Here is a 16,858-nt window from a genome sequence, read left to right on the forward strand (position 1 = left end):
TCATGGCTTTGAAGGATTAGGTATTTTCTATATATAGTCATATGTAGATATAAACACATTGAAAAATTAAAAAATATTGAAAGAAAAACATTACTGCCCTTTGTCTCCATATCTTTGTTATTTAATTTTATATACTTCATTTTATAACATATTCAAATTAGTCTTTAAAACAAACTTTTTTTTTAAAAAAAAGTTAAAAATTCACCGACTGAGCTAAGGCGTAAATAATATTGGTATTTGTTACTGTTTGACAAATAGTGACAAAGAGCTTTTCTTTATTTCATCTTCGCCATATAAATTTACACGAGATTTTAAAAAATGGTGACAATAAGTTTTTAAAATAAATGGGTGGTGACATAAGTCTTAAGTATTGAGTGTAGGTAACAATTATGTGATTAATGATTAAATATTGTGAAGTTGCCCTCAAGTTTATAAGTTGACAATTTGGTCCACTGAATTAAATGAAGGATAAAAGGGTAATTTCACAATATCTAATTTAACCAACTTTTGTTGGGAATTAAATGAGGGGTAAAAGGGTAAATTGACTAAACCTAATTTAATCAATTTTGGTGGAAAATATCGAGCCAAAAGAGGAAATAAAAGATCTTCCCCCTGCCTCCACCCGTCGTATTCTTCTTCTTCTTATGCTCTCGTCTTTGCCTGCTTGCTTGCCTTTCTTCCCGCTCTCTTCATCATCATCTTCTTCTTCTCCTTATTTTCGTACGTTGCGGGTCTTCGCTGCTAGTACTTGTGCTTTCTTCTTCTTGAATCAGATTTGCCTAATCTGTAACTAGTGGACCAAATTTTATTTTGTTTCAATTGGAATTACTTCATAAGCGATTAGGTTATACACCATTGTTTCTTGTAAGTAAAATTAATGGTTATTTAAAATCAATTCGTTATCTTCTGATCTGGGTACCTACAATTTTTTAATAATTTGCATTCGCGTTTTCAACATATTGTTATATATGTTGCAACAGTGGACTAAGGGGTCTCTTGAGAAAGGGACCAAGAGAGAAGAAACTCATACCTTAATCGATGTTCAAACGCTGATGTTGCTGCCCGAAAACTCCTCCAACTCACGCCCAATTTACTTTAACGTACACCTCACTCGACAAACCTCTCTTAGCCTTGACGTTTTGATTACTTTGTCTTATACTTGAAAATTCTTGTGAGTTCTTCAAGTGTGAATAACTCTTGATGTATTTTCAGTTCTTGAAATTATTTTTGGCAGAAATCAACATGAGAGAGAGATATGGAGAACGTGAGAGAGAGAGAGAGTGTGTGTTATTAGGATTAGGAGACTAAATTCAAGACTTAGCCAAATAGGATTTAAATTAGATTAATACAAATCTTATTTATTTTAATTAATACGTGAAAAGGCCATTATGCTCTTAAAATTTTAGATTTTTCTTAATAATTAAATCACCTTAAGTACCTTTTTATTCAATTTTTTTTGGATCGTTACACTTCACCAACTGTTTTATACAACTTATCAACAAAAAGTTAATTCACAATGATATTGTGGTAACCACAATATTTCATCGATCTTTGCCTTTTTAGGTCTAGGCCTCTGTGGGTCTTTATTGTCACTAACATAGCCATTCCGAGCCTTTAAAATTCCATAATTCCATAGGAGTGAATCATCTCATGCGAAAGGTGTCAGCACTAATTCCACAAGATGGTACTTCTACTCCATCACTCAAAAACTCAGCGTATGCAGCAACAAAAAATTCACAATCTCTGCATGGTATATCATTAATTAGAAAATATAATAACATTACATTTTTCGAAAGTCATAGGACAAAAAAAATATTGTGATACTTACATACTACTGTTTTTTTTGTTGGGCAATACCAGTAACATGTCTAACTTCGAATGGGTGAGATTTGTTCTTTCCTTGATAACATTCAAGAACTGACCAGTTGGTTCACTCTTTTTGCTCAAAAAATCCACTTAACTCAAGGTACTTTGGCAACATTGTAGACAACTTTTGAAGCTCGGAGGACAATTTTCTATTAGACCTGGATAAGGACATGGAATCATATATTTTTATACATTGTTCCTTCAATGCAACGACTTTCAAGACCCAATAGAATTCCACTTTACTATTTATAGGGACATAAACATCATCTGTCAAGTGCCAAGGCAATCCACAAGGTATAACAAATCCTTCCATTATGCCAACGATTTTATTCTCATATTCACTAGCATTGTCAATATATGTTTTGAAAAAACAACTAGTAATGACATATCAATATTTAGAATGACTATGTTGTTGCTTCGACTTCTTGCGCAAATAGTAAGAAATGATATCCACATACTGCACAGATGCATCAAACAAGTGTATCTCTATATAAATTTATTTGCATATATCCATGTATTAATCAAACATAAAAGTGGGCATGTATTTATCTCATCAGTCCAACACTTATAGGGTTGAGACATTATGTAGAACTAGTCCTTATTCTTTGGAAGTGCAACTACAAAATCAAGTTTTGAGCAATTTGCGAAGTAGTGATCGTCCTTGTCTCTTCCGCGATTGTGTAATTATTATTAATAATTATTTAGTGGACAACAAGAAGAAATACTAATAATAGTTGAACGACCTTACTTTTTTGCATGATGTTTGTAAAGATCCTCGTTTATCCATTGCGAGAAGGATGTCATTATTACAGTTGGACTCTCGCCGTCAATGTTAAAACCTTCAAATGGATATTGTCGCTTCAGATCACAAATGACGACTTTGACTTTCTTCTCTTTCTTTTTCGCTTTTTCTTTCCGCTTCTCCTTCTCCTTATTCTTCTTATCGTTCTCCTTCTTCTTATCCTCCTTCTTCTGCTTTAGCTTCTCCTTTTCCTTCTTCTCTTTCTCTTTCTTTTCCTTCTTCTTTTTCTCCTTCTTCTCACTAATTGTAGAAAGTGTGTGGGTTTTTCAACCTCCTAAACTTCAGAGGCTGTGAATTCTTCTTGAATCTTTGGACATCAACATTATAAGACATTTCCGTAAAAATATCAGTGAGTTTTTTAACACGACTAATAAAATAATCATATTGCTGCTCACATTCTTTACATAGAAAAAAAAGAGCATTTGATGTTAGAAGAGGATGTAAGACCAATAAAAGATTGATTTGTTGTTATATATGAAGCTTCTTGTATCATTTCATCTATAAGACAAATTAAAAAGATTGAGACTTTTCAATTCATTATAAATAATATGGAAAAGGGCTTAAAATATCCTCAATGTACTGGAAATGATACAAAATTACCCTCCACCCACCTATTGGCTCCAAAATACCCTTGTCATCCACCTTTTGGTTCAAAATTGATCACTTATTTAACGGTTTTAAATTTAAACTATTTAAATATTTTTTTAAATACGTGACGCTAAACTATTTGTTATGATTTAACTTATTAGTATAATTTATAAATCAATCCACTACCCATCCATTACTAACTAAACCCCTCCAAATTTAATAAATCCGTCACTTTATTAATGTAACAACAGAAAAGCTACTGCCAATTAAGTGTTTTTTAAAATTTGAGGTAAAAATATCTATAGAAGTAAATTACCATACATTCAAGTTTTTAAATAAAAATTACCGATAAACTTAAAAGTCTGACTATGTTCATCTTAATTATTCTTACGTCTCAATTATGTGATTTTACTTCATAGGTAAATTTTTTTAAAAATAATATATTAAAGGTTTTAAAACAAATCACAACTATTTATAAAGTTATATTAAAAAAAAAGCGCATGAATTAATTCGGGATGTATTACTTCTTTACCTTTAATCATAAATTTCTAATTAAATCTTGAAAGAGAATTCTATTGTAAGTGTCCTCCTAAATAAGCGGCTCAAGCTAAATTTAATTTAATTTTGGATGTCATTTTTCAGGAATCTATAATTTCATCGTGTTTATGGCGATTTTGATATTATAATTGGGTTATTAATTGGGTGGGGTTAGTTAGTAATGAGTGAGTAGTGGGTTCGTTTATGAATTATATTAATTAAACTATAACCAATAGTTGAACGCCACGTATTTTAAAAAATATTTAACGAGTTTAATTTTTAAAAAAATAAGTAAGTGGCCAATTTTGAATCCAAAGGTGGATGACAATGGTATTTTGGAGCCAATAGGTAGATGAGAAGGGCATTTTGGAGCCAATAGGTGGATGGAGAGTAATTTTATACCATTTTCAATACTTCAAGGATATTTTAGGTCCTTTTCCGTAAATAATATTAACATTATGTTGCCACAGATGGATAGTCTCTTGGCATAAATTAACATTATGTTGCCACAAATGAAATTTGTGTTGCCACATGTAAATCATATGTTGACACATATGGATCTTATATTGCCACGGATGAATTTTATGTTGTCACTGATGAATCCTACGTTGCCATAGATGAATCTTATGTTGTCACAGATGAATCCTAAGTTGCCACAGATGATTCTTATGTTGTCACGGATGAATTCTAAGTTGCCACAGATGAATCTTATGTTGCCACAGATGACCATTTTGTTGCCATAACGCATAAGTGAGATGTTACAACATATGATAAATGTTGAAATATGCACCAACATATCACTAAAATGTGGCAACACATGATACATCTTTCAACAAATGGAATATATGTTGGACAACTGAACAAGACTATATTTCGAAAATCTTATCAACAAAATGGCCACAAAAAGAACAACAAAAGCAACAAAAAATGACTTTTCACTGAATGTTAACAATACATACATTTTCTCAAATGAGGATTTTTTGGATTGGTTGATTTTCTTTCAAAAATAATTAATAATAGACACCATTAAATCGATTATCCAATTTTTACATTTATAGAACGTTTTATTGTTCATTAATCCAAGAAAAACACTTCAAAAATTGTAAAATATTTCAAAAAAAATAATTTACTCATTTTTAGTCGAATACGATTTTAGTTCAGAAAGATGAGAGAGTAACGATAGGAGAGGAGGAGGAAAATAATAAAAATAGAGATAAAGATAGTCAATCAGAGAGAAGATAATAAAGGAAGATAGACGGATTTCTGAATTTTTTAAGAAAAAGAAAACAAAGAGAGGAAAGAAAAAGATAAAAAGATTCCTGATTCTTTTTCTTTTGAAATAACTTATTGAATTATAGAAGTGTGCTTTTCGTATTTTATAAAAGATTAGAAAGTTTGCCAATCTATCACCGGAAACAAACACAAGACTTACACCTATCCCTTAATTTCTCAATTCACACTGTGATGCCGGAAGGAGCTTCTCAGGATTCAGCCATGGCGGAGATCTCTGAAGCAACAACTTCCTCCGATCCACTAAACACTAAGTCCGAAGTGGAAAATTTCGACCCTAAAACCATGCGTAAAACAAAGCCTGGATTGAAGCGTTTATTTCTCACTCTCACTGTCTTCATCTCTTTTCTCATCGGTATTCCTAATCTCTTCATCCATTTATGTATCTTTTTCTGTGTATTTCAATTCTTCAACAATATTTTCTTTTATTACAGCTTTGCCTTTCTTACTTAAGTCCATAGAGATTTACCGAGCACCATTGCCTTTTGAAGACATAGATTTACTTTCAACGGAAATGGAGAAGAATCATTCGGTGTTCCCTTGCCAATTTCAAGCTGTTTTTGTGAACTTCGATGAGATTACTGCTGTAAATGAGCTTGGGCTTTTGATCGATTCTCATATGCAAAAACTGACCTCAGAAAATTCTCCACCTTGTGGTACGTGTGGGAACAATGTCACTGTGGCTGTAACAATTGATTCCAATTCCAACTGTATTCACAGGGAAAGTGGAAATGGCAACGGTAAATGGCAGTGTGGTATGTTGAATGGATTTGATAAGGTGAATGATCATGATGAGGATTTTGATGAGTATTTGGAGTCAGTATTGGATAGTACGAGTAGGAAGGTTTATACGGTTGTGGTGATAAATAGGAAGCAGGAGGACGTTAGAATTGTTGTTGGAAAATATAGGCATGCTTGGATAGTAGGAAATGATTCCGTAGAGAAAGCTATTGAGAAAATGGCAGAGATTTTTATCAAAGTGTTTGTGAATGGTGGGAAGGAAGAAGGATCAATTCGAGGGGAATTCATGCCAGTAGGTGCAGATGGCAAGGTCGTGCTTTCTTTCAGTCTTTTGAATTCTGATCCACATGATTGGGTTTATGATTGGTAATCATCTCATTTCTCTTTTTAATTACCAAAATCCTAAGTTACTTACACATTGTTTCTTAATGCAAATAATGGAGCCTATAATTGGTTTTTCGTGTCATGGTGTGGTGTTTCAGTTACTTTTTTTGAATTGACGATGTAGTATGTATTGGTTAATGTTTTTAGTAGCTTACTTTGTGTTGCTAAAGTTCATATTTTATGAATGTTGTATGTTTATCCTTGTTCAGCTGATACCGAATCAAACATATTATGTATGAACTCATTTAAAATACTATCATCTATCTGCAGGGATTTTAAGGAGTTAGATGAGATTCTGCTGGCTCCCGTGGTCGATGCTTTAAGACCAGTAGCTGACATTAGTGTGGAAAGCCAGGTTTACTGTCTAGCCTTACATTCTTATACCACTTAAGGATTTAGGGTATATCTTTTCTTTGGTTCCTTTGAGCTTATAATTGGAGCTCTTTTGTATTGCAGGTTCTATATCATACTCCAAAGTCTTCATATTCATATTGGGATGACACACAGGGTAGCTATATTTTCAGTACAAAAGATCTTCCTTTCTTTGTAAGTTAACTCAATGACTACTATGAATCTGACATTCTTATTGACGGTTAAAGTATCAAATAAAGCCCCCCACCGAACCTCTCAAAGAAAAGGAAAGGACAGCAACCAACATCCTGATTTGTATAATCTCCGAGTTTTGTAGGTAAATTCAAATGAATGGCACTTGGATACTTCAACAGCAGCTGGAGGGCGGTCAAAAGTCCTGCATTTTGTGTTGTATGCTTTTGATTCATTAACAGCTTTTCTTAATGGATATTTCATTTGAAGAACATCTATCACCGATATTGATTGTTAACTTTGTATGCTTTGATATCTGTGAACTGACAGTACAGTATATTGAATATCATTAGCATAGCATCTACTCGTTAAAGTGTTTTTCTCCCTTCATTTTTATTGGAACTTGTTGAATTGAATATACTTTTTAGGCAAAAGAGAAGCCCCACTATATTCTATATTGATTATTCTTTGAGGATTCTGCCCAATCCTGTGCAACTCTCTCTATCGGTGCACGTTAGTCTAAAGTGCGCCTGCCATGGGCAAAAGGACTCGAACTCCATCTTTGAAAGCTATAATGGCTAAGGAAGCAGGAGAGGATTGAAGAAACTCAGAGGGGAAAAGAAGCAGCTCGTTTAACTCCTAAGGTTCCACAAACCAATGTAACAGTAACTGCATTGCAAGTGAAGGGAGGAACAAGTAAAACCATTCTGGAAAGGAGCGTAGAAACATCTGGAGGTATCAGATCTGAGATGGGGGGAGTGAATCAAGTAAAAACACTGGAAAGCATTGAGGCCCAACAGTTATGGGAGGAAAATACGGAATCTGCAAATGTAAGCGGGAAATCACCAAGCACTGGGAGGAAATCCTGGGCAGGTGAAATGGAGGAGATGATGGCTGAACCAACTACGAAGAACTCAATCTGGGATAATTTTAACATAAGCAAGGTGGTCAATGCTGGATTTAAACTGGAGTATGTTGCTCCAACAAATTAAGGTAAGTCTACTTATGTAGAAATTGAGCTTAATGATATAAGCTCTGAGGTAGAGTACTGGAAAAACTCAGTTGTTTGTTATGTTTCGGGAGCACATCCTCCATTTGAAGTGTTTAAGGGATTTATTCAAAGAATTTGGGGACAACATGGTATAAACAAAATTGTTATGCTGATGAATGGAGTTGTTATGGTGCGAACTGATACAGAAATAGGGCAGCATGAGGTTATTCAAGCTGGAATCTACCACTTAGATAGTAAGCCATTCATCGTAAAGGCTTGGCATGCCGATATGGATTTTTCAAGAGAAGAACTGCACACGGTGCCTACTTGGATCAAGCTTCCTCGCCTGGATTTTAAATATTGGAGTCCAAAAGGATTGAGTAAGCTAGGAAGTTTAATTGGGAAACCTCTAATGGTGGACCAAAATACTGAGAGAAAAATTGGATTGAATTTTGCTAGACTCATGGTGGAGGTCGACATGAATGCTGCACTTCCCGATATAATAAACTTCAGGAATGAAAAGGGGCAACTGATAGAACAAAAAGTGACATATGAATTTTCTCAAAAAATAAAAATAAAATTGACATATGAATGGAAGTCAACCCTGTGTACATATTGTAAGAAATATGGTCACTCAGAGGAGATTTGCAGGAAGAAAAATATGCCAAGAAAAGAGAATAAGAAGAAGGATCTACCACAAAAAGAGGAGACCACTCAAGTTCCAGGACAAAGGATGGCAGGAAACAGTAAAGGAAAAGGAGTATCAGAAAAAGATAACAAGTATGGAACAAGCAAAAATTTCAGAATCCCAGATAGTAAAAGGAAGAAAGGACTCGTCACAGGAAGCAGACAAAGAAGGCTGGATCACTCCAAGAAGGGTGGCTCATGCTTATCAGAATGGGAATGATGCTAGTAGTTCATCTAAAGGCATGGTAAGCAGAAATAGGGAAGGACTGAATGAGGAAGGCAACCTCATCCCAAGCACTGGGAATGGTTTGCCTTCTTAGCTGGAATGTTAGGGGCTTGAATGGCCTAATAAACAAAAGGAGGTTAAGCTCCTTTGCAATAAGGAACAAGTAGGTCTGATAGGTTTGTTGGAAACAAAAGTCAAAAAAAATAGTATGGATAAAATTGTAAGCATGTTTGGAGGATGGAATTATGTCCATAATTTGGAGAAACATTATAAAGGGGGAATAATTGTTGTTTGGAGGCCTGATTAGTACTCAGTAAGACTAGTCCATGAGTTAGGCCAAGAAATAACTTGTGAAGTAGAATGTATACCTCAGAAACTATTTTAATAGTGTCTTTTGTGTATGCTTTCAATACAAGAGAAGAGAGGAAGGAATTGTGATCAATTTTATAGACCATACATAGATCACACAAGAAACCATGGCTTATGTTGGGGGATTTTAATGCTGTACTACATACTAAGGACAGGATAGATAGGATAGATGGCAATCCTGTCTCTCTAACAGAGGTGATGGACTTTACAAATTGCATAGATGACTATGGTTTTGATTAAACTTCCTCATCAAGGCAATCAATACACCTGGAGTGACAAAGGAGGTGCAGGTAGAGTTTATTCAAAAATAGATTGGGCTTTGATTAATGATGAATGACAAACTACAATGCCGTCGAGTAAGACTATATTTTTACCTAAAGGCATATGTGACCATTGTCCAATTAAGATAAACAGCACAGAAGAGAGTAAAAGGAATAAAAGCTCTTTTTTGTATTGTAATGCATGGGGAAACTACCTGAGTTCAAGAGGGTGGTGATTGAAGGACAGGGAGTGTCTTAGGGTAGTGATTGAAGGACATGGAGTGTCTTTCCAGGGTTGCAAATAATGCAGAGGTTTAACTCACAACAGTTCAGCAACATAATGCATGAGGTAGATAAAACCTGGAAATGCCCAAGCAGGAACAAGTAAAGTTGCAGTAGCAGCCAATGAATATAGACCTGCAGGGAATAGAGAAGAGATACACAAATTTCAAGCACATATCTTATTTATCAGAGGTATATTGCAGTAGCAAAGTAATTGACATGGCTCAAATTAGGTGATGATAATACCAGGTATTTCTTCTCCGTTATAAAGCATAAGAGACTAAAGCTGGCTACCACCCAAATGATGGATGCAAATGGACAATGGGGGACTGATCCAGAGGAAATTTCTGAGATATTTGTTGATTCTACAAACAACTCGTAGGTGAGAAAATAACTACAAGGCTGAAAACTAATGAGACTATTAAAAAATGAACCTGTACTAGACATGGAGCACCAAATGCAACTATTGGAGCCTTTTACTGAGGAATATGTGAAATGGTCCATGATGAAGATTGATCAAACAAAAAGCCCTGACCCTGATGGTTATGGTAGTGGTTTTTGTAAAGAAGCATGGGGGATAGTGGGGAGAGACATAGCATTATTAGAGTTATTCCAAAATGGGAAGCTTTTGAGGCAAGTGGATGCTACAAATATTGCACTTATACCCATGGTAGATTCACCAGAACAGGCCAGCCAATTTAGACCTATTGCTTGCTCTAATGTACTGTATAAATGTATCTCAAAAATGATCTGTACTAGACTGAAGAATGTTGTGAGTCTTTTAGTAGCAGACAATCAAGCTGCATTTGTGCAGGGGAGATCAATGACCCATAATATACTGATACGGCATGCATGATCTGTTAAGGCACTACAGTAGGAAGACTACTCCTAGGTGTTTGATGAAAATTGACCTCAGTAAGGTCTATGATATGGTGAGCTGGGAATTTCTAGAAGCTCTAACAGGAAGGATTTGGATTTCCAGAAAGATTTATTTAGTGGATAATGGTCTGCGTATCCACTCCAAAGTATAATGTCAGAATCAATGGGGTAGGCCATGGTTATTTTGAAGGAAAGAGATGACTGAGGCAAGGAGACCCTGAGACCCTGTTTCACCTTTGTTATTTGTACTAATCATGTACCTCTCAAGAGTACTCAAAAGCATGTCAAGCTTACCAGAGTTTAAGTTTCATCCTATGTGCAACTCTAACACTAAATCATCTAATTTTTGTTGATGATCTGATGATCTTTTGTAAAGAATAGGTAAACTCAGTCACTAGAGTAAAGGAAGCATTGATGCATTCTAGTGCTACCACAGGGCTGGTGGCAAACATGGAGAAGTCCTGTTTTTTTGTAGCAGGAGCGACAGAAGAGGTTAAAGAGTAGCTTCTGTTTATAACTGGTTTTACAGAAGGATCCTTTCCCATCAGATATCTGGGACTCCCACTCACATCCAAAAGATGGGGGAAAATGGAGTGTCATCAGCTGGTAGAAAAGTTAACACACAGGATCAAAACCACCTATGCTAAACAACTCGCCCTCATACTCCCTCAGGCTGTAGTTAAGGAGGTTGATAAGAAGTGTTGAGAGTATCTATGGGGTAATAATGGTGAGAAGAGGAAAGTTTCATTGGTTTCATGGGACAGCGTATGATTTCCTAAAGTGCAGGGTGGTTAAATATCAAGGGGTGTGGGAACTGGAATGAAGCATCTGTAGGTGAGCTAGTTTGGCAGATTCTTGTATGGAAGGAGACCCTATGGGTGAAATGGGTGCATGGTGTATACATCAAAACATGTAATTTTTGGGATCATATAGCTCCTGCTGATAGTAGTTGGTATTGGAGGAAACTCAATGCCTTAAAGATCAAAACATAGCACTGGTATACGCAAGGGCAACTCAACCTTACTGCTATTGGTGAAACTCAATAACAAGTGGATATCTTGCATTCTTGGGCCATAGAGAAAAGCTGGTAACTTCAGAACTAATCTGGAACTCTGTATCACTGCCAAGACAAAGATTTATCATGTGGCTAGCAACACAGACGAGGCTACTCACTAAAGAAAGGCTGATGCATATGAATATACAAGTTGCTACTACTGAGTGCTGCCTATGTCAAGAGGCAGTATTGGAAACAAATAAGCATTTGTTTGTACAATGTGAATATGTTACAAGGGTGAGGACAGCACTCATAAGCTGGACTAACACCCCTATGCCTGCAACAGACTTGAGTCTTAATTTGGAGATGATCAGAAAGAAGCATTGGAAGAAGTTCAAGAAGGAAGTGATAGAAGCCCTATCGGGGGCATGGTTTATCATATTTGGAAAGCAAGGAATTGGAAACATTTCAAAGGAACAAGTATTCAACATGCTGATATAGTGGGGGATATTATACGTGAGATTGAAGTAACGATAGAAATGTATTAGAAAACAAAAAGAGCAATTAGATGTAGGAGTTTTTTGGCACAAATTATGTAACTAAGTTTTTTCTTTTCTTTCTTGTTTGAATTGAGGCAACCGTCCATTTTATGGGATGAAGGGTGGTGCTCATAGTTTGTATATTCACATTGTTTGCCAAATTGTTTTTTAGCAAAATATAGTAACCTTTTTTTTATCAATGCCAGATATGTGCCATCTGCAAAAGAGTGCCCTCTAAAGTTGCAGTTGCCAAATGGAGAGATTTCCATGACAAATGGTTTTATATCTCCGGTGAGTATTAAATTTGTTGTCTCGATGTTCCTATCTGTGTCCGCCATTTTATATATTATCATGCAGTTTAATACAGTTGATTCCAGATGTGGGGAGGTATTATTGTTTGGAATCCACCGGCCTGTGTAGAGAATTTTCAAATGCAACATCTTTCCAAGCACAAAATTTCCTCTGAGGTAAGGAGCCTCTCCTTATGGTGTCTAACAGTTTAAAAGTCAAGATGAATGAGCCTCATTGAGAAAGGATTTTGAGAATATACAGTTATGTGACATGGCCATTCTTTTTCTTTGAGGACTTTCTTTTTCTGATGAGGAAAGGGAGGTGTGACACTGCTGATATCATGCATTATTCACATGGGTTTTAGTTTGTTGTATTTTTTCTGTTATTTGTGCTTTGTCATCTGCGCCTACAGTCTTGTCCATAGGTCTATTTAGTTCCACTTCAATTTGTTGCTTTGGCAAGTTGGGTATATTAGGCATGTTTGTGTAGCTGAATATGTCTGTGCTTGCATGCATGTGTGAGAGATTTCACATTCACAATATGTTTTGATGATAAACCCAAAAGAGAAACAGAGTTATAAGTTATTCTCGTCAACTTTAGCAAGTTGGAGGTTTGGAGCTTCATTTTTGTTACTATGGGTTTTGTCAACATCAACTTATCTCACTATTGAAGTAATTTCTACATTGATTCCCGGTTTCTTCATTCTTTTTGAGAACTTCTTGTGGTGTGTTTCCTATGTTTATTTGTCTACTAAGCAAGTAGAGCATAATGTTGCTATCGTGCAATATATTTCTTCCCCTAACACTAGAGTAAGAAGCAGTATTGTCAAAGGTGTGGTTAATCCCTGAAGCAAGGCGCAAACTATGTTGAGCGCTCCGCTTTGCTTAATGTGCACTTCAGTGTGTTCATACTTTGCCTTGCCAATGAGTGTGTTTTGACGAAGCGACACTAAACAATGGATATTTCACTTTATCATAATTTTTTTCTAGTTCTTTGTCCATATGTTTGTTATGCATGCTTAGTATTATTAATCTTGGACAGAACACACATGTTTGTTTTTTTCCTCCATTTGCGCCTGTTTCATCAAGTCCCACACTTTATTTCGGCTTAAAGCCCCAACGGACCTTAGAATTTTTTTGATTTTTCGCTTTTGATAACACTGGTAAGAGGGCATGAGGATATACTGCAACTTTCACTGAATAAAAAAAAGATATATGGCAATGTCTACGACATATTCTCTAAAGAATGGACCCCCTTACATTTTGCTTGGGAAATAAAGAAAGCATCTGTGATGTCCATATCTTTGGTTTTTTTTGGATGGTATTTAACTACTTAAGATTGAGAAATGCATGCTCTGAAACAGGACTTGAAGATGATTTCTGAAGTTTTCATGGGACAGTTGCGTCAACTATTTGGTCTGAAGTCTAAGAGCTTTTACGCTGGTGGATTCACCACATCTGTACTTTTAACCAGTGACAAAGGCTTTGCAGAATGGTAAGATTAAGATACTGCTTAGATGAACAAGATGGAACATAGGAAATAGCCGAAAAACATTGCATGATTGTCTTTAATAAAACTAAGCCGCTGATGTATGTACATTGATATCTGATGGGAACCATTTCTTTTTGATCTAAAATTGGATGTTAACTGTACTAAGTTACTGAAAATTCAGCCTTTCTTCGATTTCTGTCAGCATCTCCTTGTTGCAGTCAGAGATTGAATGTTTTTTCTTGGTATTATGTTGTTTTATACAGCTTTCTGTTTGCAAAACTATTCTTTGATTTCAATGGACACTTCTTATTCAGCTTTTTTCAATTTAGATTTATATATTCTTTGGGCATATATTTGATCATATATTATTCTAAAACTCTTCTTGTAGGGAGTTGGATGTGTTATCTAGGCATCATACATGTTTCAATCTTCTTCAGTGTGGCACCACCCTTGGATCTCTTTCTCGATTGGTGGGTCATCAGCTGCAACTCCTTTCTGCTTACTTCATACTTTTAGGTGTTGATAATTTTTCTCCATCCAGGTTCAGTCACTTCCCAGGATGATAATCATGGATGAAATAGGAAAACAGGTTAGAGTTTCAATCAACCATGAAATTTAAATATAACTTCCCCTTACACTTTAGAAAGTATTTATTTGAACCTAATTATTTATATGGCTTTTTCTTGAGTTTATGAAAGTAAAAAGTATCTTTTTTGCTGATTAAGACATGTTACTTATGGAATTTTATGGTTTTAACATATTGGTGAACTCTTTTTACATCACCTATCAATACATATTGGTAAATTGTCAGCACTCGTAATTCTGAATAATTGTTCAGGTAAAGTATTCTCTTGAAGCTGCAAAATTATCACTAGGCAATGTGTCTTTAGGATATTCTGATGCTTCTGCTGGTATGTTTCCTTCACTTTGGTATTAGTAATCGACATGGTTACAACTAATAATTTCCTCTGCGCTTCACTTTATAAAAATCTAAAAACTATTCTTGTTGATTGTCAGTTTCCTCGAGAAAAGCAAGAGCATTAGCAGAGGATGCCTTTTATCATCCATCTATGATGTCCGTGAGCTACTACTCGTTTGAACACTGTTTTGCTGTATATTCAGTAAGCTTCATGTCACTAAAGTATAATATATTGACACGGTTTTTACAAGCTTTTAGTACTTTTAATGATTAACTAAAAGATTCCACTTCCATTGACTTGGTGTTTTATCTGTTTTTAGTATGTTGTATTCATTACACTTAACTATTACCACTTCCACTTTCGTGTCGAAGGTAGGATGTGGTCACAAATGCATGTGAAGCAGATGAGGATTCTGCATGTCTTCTGTTTATTTAATTATGTTAACACAACAATGACAACCAGCATATCACCATTCAATTGGTTCTTTCCTCGTGCATTTGTTAAATGCGCAAGTGTTTGAAAATAACATTTAATGTTTGTTAACTGCTGAAGGGGGAGGGCTGTTGCTTGAAGGATTTCTACCTTCGACACGAAAGTGATGGAATGAGAAATGACTAATTTTGCACTTGTCAACACCACCTGTGTTCCTTTCATTTTAAAGAGTAACTAGGGATTAACATTCTATCGTTTCTTAAATGGTAGCTATAGTTTGTATTTTATTCTCATTCCATCACTTGCATTCAAGGAGGAGATTAATTTGGGTTGGAGGAAATAAAAGTTTACTTTTGTTTGTTGCAGCCATTCTTTCTGCCAGTTTCACTGCATGTGCTTCTTGCAGTCATTAGAGAATGGAAAAGATATAAAGTGGAAAGCAGAAAGTACCTTTCATGGAAGGTCAAGGTTAAAGTTGAGTAGTTTGTCAGAGTTGCATATAAAACCTTAGAGCGGAAGCACGAAAACTGGTGTCCATGGAAAAAAAATTGCAGACGTTTAAATGACATATTGAGATGTGTACACTACATTCCATGAAGATTTTATTAAAAAAATTGACTAGATACAAATTCACCTGTATATTTCCTTCTTTTTTTTTCTTTTTTCTGACACTAGCGTGTAATGTTGTAGTACTACAACGCAAAATTTGCTTTGTGCATAACATTGTCATAATGAAATTTGTCCCACAGATGAAATTTAGGAGCTTGGACACCGCTCACCATCATTGGCTAGCGCACACGACATTTTTTTGGAACGGTTGTTACTTGTTGTTTCATAATGTATCGTATTGTATTGTAGTCTAATATGTTGTTTTAATGAATAGTGTTTGAATAGATTGTATCGTTCTTCATCATTACATAAATAATGTCAATAATCCATAATTTGAATGATTAACATACAAAAAAAAAGTAGGGTACGGGATTGAGCTACTATGAAAAGGTATGATATAAAATGAATTATGATTATCAAAATAAACATTGTATTTAAATTAAAAATACGATGCAATGGATCATAATCATCCAAACAAGGTGTAAATATGGGACATATGTGATAGCGTATATTTTTTTTAGTGGGGAAAAGGGGAAAAAAATACAAGTAAACTATTTAAAAAATAAAATAACATCTATATAATACAAAACACAATCATATCATATATTATTATAAGTGGAAAGACCATAACCCCGGAATTGATTTACCGCTTTATCCCTGCAGTATTAATTAAATATTAATTTATTAAAAAATTAATTTGCTGATAATCTGAGCCCTAATTTTTTCTCTTCCTCGATTACCGTAACTGTCCTATTCCATCGTTCAAGTTCCAAGGCTTTTATTATCAATTGTTCCAAAACCTCCTTGGATACTCAATGATCTATATAAATATCTCCAAAAACATGTCATTGTTCCATTAATCTATTTTTCTTCTCTGTGTCCCATCCAAATACATCATTGTAGGTAAAAAAGAACTGCTATATTTTTCGTCTTTACTGTTTTTTTCTTTATCTAGATTAATTTGTTTCCTTCACATTATCACGATTTGCTCTGTTCTTCATGTTGTTATTTGTCTTATCTCGCATAAATTTATTTTCTTCTTTATCAAGAGTCTCTCTGTTTTAGAAGATAAATCGGATAAAATTCTGTTTTATTTATTTGCATCTGCCAATAGTTTATTAATCACAGAATACATGA

At 34.9% G+C, this 16,858-nt stretch overlaps 1 protein-coding gene across 3 annotated transcripts; it reads left to right on the forward strand.

Annotated features, from left to right (window-relative positions):
* Positions 1-4,977: 4,977 nt before the first annotated feature.
* Positions 4,978-16,005, forward strand: LOC101252113 (uncharacterized). Of its 3 annotated transcripts, none has more exons than XM_004247026.4 (13): positions 4,978-5,438; positions 5,518-6,190; positions 6,479-6,563; positions 6,665-6,754; positions 6,897-6,970; positions 12,185-12,269; positions 12,356-12,445; positions 13,633-13,763; positions 14,149-14,230; positions 14,302-14,349; positions 14,599-14,671; positions 14,778-14,881; positions 15,479-16,005. In XM_004247026.4, exons 1-13 carry the CDS (start codon positions 5,258-5,260, stop codon positions 15,593-15,595), a joined length of 1,833 nt encoding a protein of 610 aa, XP_004247074.1. In that variant the 5' UTR covers positions 4,978-5,257; the 3' UTR covers positions 15,596-16,005. The 3 variants fall into 3 exon arrangements, with proteins under 3 accessions (XP_004247074.1, XP_010326289.1, XP_010326290.1); XM_010327987.4 differs by having other exon boundaries at positions 5,037-5,438; positions 14,778-14,901; XM_010327988.3 differs by having other exon boundaries at positions 5,037-5,438; positions 15,862-16,005.
* The last annotated feature ends 853 nt before the right edge of the window (positions 16,006-16,858 follow it).

Source organism: Solanum lycopersicum, chromosome 9 (genome assembly GCF_036512215.1).
Source record: "Solanum lycopersicum chromosome 9, SLM_r2.1".
NCBI classification, from domain to species: Eukaryota; Viridiplantae; Streptophyta; class Magnoliopsida; order Solanales; family Solanaceae; genus Solanum; species Solanum lycopersicum.

What these genes read in the sequence shown, in the direction of transcription:
- LOC101252113 (XM_010327987.4), top strand. Translation starts at nt 5,258, where the DNA reads ATGCCGGAAGGAGCTTCTCAGGATTCAGCCATGGCGGAGATCTCTGAA. An exon ending in TTGGATCTCTTTCTCGATTG is followed by an intron (nt 14,231 to 14,301) that starts GTGGGTCATCAG and finishes TTCTCCATCCAG; the next exon opens with GTTCAGTCACTTCCCAGGAT. An exon ending in ATATTCTGATGCTTCTGCTG is followed by an intron (nt 14,672 to 14,777) that starts GTATGTTTCCTT and finishes GTTGATTGTCAG; the next exon opens with TTTCCTCGAGAAAAGCAAGA.